A 3,998-nucleotide genomic window follows, 5' to 3' on the forward strand; every position below is an offset into this window, starting at 1 on the left:
ATTTATTATCGAATTGTGCGGTCTATTATGGCAGTAGCTGAGGTAGTTGTCGTTGGTGGTAATTAGATGGGTGTGTGGGAGGAGGGTCCCAACTATTGAAGGTGGAAATCATCTACAAAGGAGATAGTTCGCATCCCACTGCGTCGCAATAGATCGTACGACGACATGGTTCAAAGCGTAATTAAGAGCGGAGAATTAGAATGCGAGCCAAACAATATTGTGATTAGCTATTTAATGAATGGGCGGGGTAAAATACATCCCACGTTCATAAATAATGATCAACATATGCCGTTATACATGTTGGATGTCACTGCCGATGGCTCTAGGCCATTATTGAGGATAATGTCATTCCGGGGTCTCCGACAATCCCGCTACCACAACCAACAATCTATGAACATGATTCATTTGAAGATGAGAGTTTGGATTCTCATCTAATGGGTTTGGAAAATGATTCAATGGAATTGGAAGATTTAATTTTCTCTAAAGAAGGGGGAGAAGAGTGCGAATTAGGAGAACAAACCAACCACACATTCGCCGACGAAACTAATTTTCAGGTAAATCAAATATTTATCAGTAAAAAGGAGTTGAAACTATTGCTGGATGTAGCAGCTGCGAGAAATTCTTTTGAATATGCTACGTTGAAGAGCTGCAGCAAATTCCTCAAGGTGAAATATGTTTGCCCTAGCTGCGGGTGGATGTTGCGGGTGAAGAAGTATGAATGCGCAGATAGATTCATCATCTATAAATACGTCCGCGATCATAATTACGACGTCGGATACGCACCCGCTTCCGTAGAAAAATCTCATCTAAAGTCATTACATCGCTGTGTGTGAACATGTATAGCGAAGGAAAGGGTCCGAACACTAGTAAGATTTGGAAGATCTTGTTCAAGAACTTGAAAAGTAGACTAGGCTTAGAAATATTGGTTGGGTGGGTGATTGCCAAAGAAATGGTTCGAGGGATAGCGGAGCATGGGTATCGCTGCCTACCCGCTTTTTCATACATGATCGGTGCTCTTAATGTTGGCATTACCTATTCCATTATGGTAAACAAGGTCGATTGTAGATTTATGTACTACTTTTTATCATTGGGCCCTTGCATTAGGGGATTCGCACACATAAGGAAGGTTATTGTGGTCGATGATACTCATTTATACGGCAAGTATGAGGGGGTGCTGCTAAGCGCGGTTGCACAAGATACGGAGAACTATATTTATCCCATTTCCTTTTGCATTTTTGACAAGGATAATGATGCATCTTGGACATTCTTCTTTGAGAACCTGAAGTCTATTATGGTCGATGGACCAGATTTATGCTTTATCTCCGATAGGCACAACAACATCGCCAACGGAATCGCGAAGGCATACAACCATGCTCATCACGGGTACTGTATAAGTCATCTAGGTGAAAATCTTTGGGTAAATTACCACTGCGGAGAAAAACACTATCTATTTTACAAAATGGTAAAGATATATTCTCTTGAGGATTTTAGCGACCATTTTGTGGGATTTAAGAACTACTGTCCTGAGGCAGCCTTTTTCCTCGAGCATGAGCTTGGTTTTGAAAATTGGAGCAGGGCATATTTCCCCAGCAACAGGTTTAACGTGATGGCCATAAATATTGTTGAGTCGGTGAGCGCTATGTTGATTGCCAAAAGGGAGTACCCCGTGGCATCCATATTCAATTTGATTGCCAAGAGGTTTGGTGAAATATTTAGGGAGAGGCATGCCTACGTCCTCAAATGAAAGGATAACAAATTTGTTCCCGCCGCCAAAAAGATCTTAAGAGATAATATGAGCGAGAGTGACTCCTTTTATGTGGAGAACATAAGCGGAGACAAAAGGCAATACACTGTGTTTGGAAGTGGCTCTAAGGCCAAAGTCGACCTACTGGAAAGGTCTTGTTCATGCAGGAAGTTTGACCTGGTCAAAATACCATGCGATCATGCGATGGCCGCTTTGCGATCGAAGCACAGTGATAATTATGGTTTGAGAGTCTATGATTACTCTTCGCCCCGGTATAAATTGGAAGAGTACCTCTTTGCTTATTCGGAATCAATTAATGTTGTCCCTTTAGAGTCCAAATGGCACGTGCCACAAGAATTACTAGATATGAACATTACTCTACCACTCGAAGGAAGAAAAGAAAATGCGTTAAGGGCTTGGGCGAGACTTTCAAGTCAAAGAGGAGGAACAAGTGTTCATTGTAAAAGAGACTCAATCACAAGAGAACCACTTGTAACAACAAAAAATCGTAGTTAGTCTTATATGAATTTGTGTTTTTGTAAGTCATGGTTGTGTATGTATTTTGACAACCCTTCATTGCCTGATTAATGCCAGATTTGTCGACTTAACTCTGTGTCTATTATTGACCTTTTTAAAGTATTGCATATATTATATTTCCAGTCTATTTCTTTTATTCTTTATTTAAGACATGGTATATAATCGATCTCATATACAGTCTATTAAAAACCCTAAAAGTTCAGAGGGACAGATGTGAACAGTTGAGCATTTATTACAACTCAAAAAAGTTGCGGCACATCCAATCAAACGTTGTGTTGATTGGGTATACACTACATCTCTTTGATTTCCACCATTTACATGTCTACAAACCAAAGGGCGGGAAGACCAAAGGGTTCTATTTTCGTCTATATAAACAACTATCTACTCCACCCAAAATTCATCTTCATCAACTCAAAATCAGATCTAATTGAAAAGATGTTAGGCATTCCTTTGAGACCAAGAAGGAGGATCAATCGTAACTACAACTTTCTCCTTCTCCGTAACGACTTCAATCGCCTCTTTTATGGATTGGGCCAGAACCGGGAGCATGTCCACCACGAACTCCGGTGGATTGTCCATTTTTTATGGGCGATTGTGGAGCGGCTCAACATGGATCTGGAGGAGAGGATCACCTCCCACCATCCCCTTAGTTTTAAGTATTTATGTTTTTTTTCTGTTTTAATGTCATTGCAATAGCAAGCTTTCATGATTAGTTTTATGTTAGATGAAAGCTTCTTTAGTTTGTAGTTTTTGTTTGGGTTTTGCTGTAAATATGGGTCTACCATTACAATGAAGAAGAATGAATGAAATATTTTGGCTTTTTCTATATCTGTCTCCCTTTAAATTTCTGCAATTTTAGACTCTTTTGAATTTTTGTACAATTTCCTCTGTTACAACATGAATCAAACCGTTGCAAATTAATGGAAAATTAATTTTTGTTTCCTTCATTTTTCTCCATTGTAATTTTTTTAAAATTAATTTCAAATGTTAGAAGATGAATCAAAGGGTTGTGAGATGTGAATTTAATTCTTTGTTAATTCTTGTTTCTAGTTTAATTCTTGTTTTCTGTATTTTTCGCCACTATAATTTTATATTTTTTTTCCTTTTTAGAATTTTTACATGAGATCAAGGTAGAAGATGAAAGGAACAGTAATCAGACATTAAATGATATTATACGATCACATGACTTGTTCAAGATCCTTTAATTGTATAAAATCTAATTATCTATTATTTTATTGATTAAAAGTTCCTTCTCAAAATATATTCTAGTTATGGTTTATGAATATGTAGCACAATCTAGAGCAGTTATTAAGGAATTAGCTCTTAGTATATGCTAGACTGTCTATCTATTTGGTTAAGCATCTACGAAAATCCTGAGAAGGGATCGATTAGAAATAAGGTCTATGAAAGACGACCAGCAATAAAAAAAATATCAAATTTTTACAACGGTAAAAAAATACATGTCAAATCAACACCCAACGGTAATATCTCACTTTTTTCTTCTATAAAAGGAAGACTATTTTTGTGTTAACACTCTTAGTTTTTTTGGCTTTAATTTTTGTTAACAACTACCACGTCTCAAGATTCCCAAAAATCAAATGCAAAACTGTTCTACATATGTCATTACGGCAATCCAGCTGTTTTTAGGACGTCACGTACTAATTTGAATCCAGGTTCAAAATTCTTTAACTATGCGGTTGGAAAGGATAATGGCGGA

At 37.5% G+C, this 3,998-nt stretch overlaps 1 protein-coding gene across 1 annotated transcript; it reads left to right on the plus strand.

Annotated features, from left to right (window-relative positions):
• The first annotated feature begins 949 nt into the window (after positions 1–949).
• LOC107854797 lies at positions 950–1,744 on the plus strand. The gene has a single exon (XM_016699801.2). The coding sequence runs from the start codon at positions 950–952 to the stop codon at positions 1,742–1,744; it is 795 nt and encodes a 264-aa protein (XP_016555287.2).
• Positions 1,745–3,998: the final 2,254 nt, after the last annotated feature.

Source organism: Capsicum annuum, chromosome 7 (genome assembly GCF_002878395.1).
Source record: "Capsicum annuum cultivar UCD-10X-F1 chromosome 7, UCD10Xv1.1, whole genome shotgun sequence".
Lineage (NCBI taxonomy): Eukaryota > Viridiplantae > Streptophyta > Magnoliopsida > Solanales > Solanaceae > Capsicum > Capsicum annuum.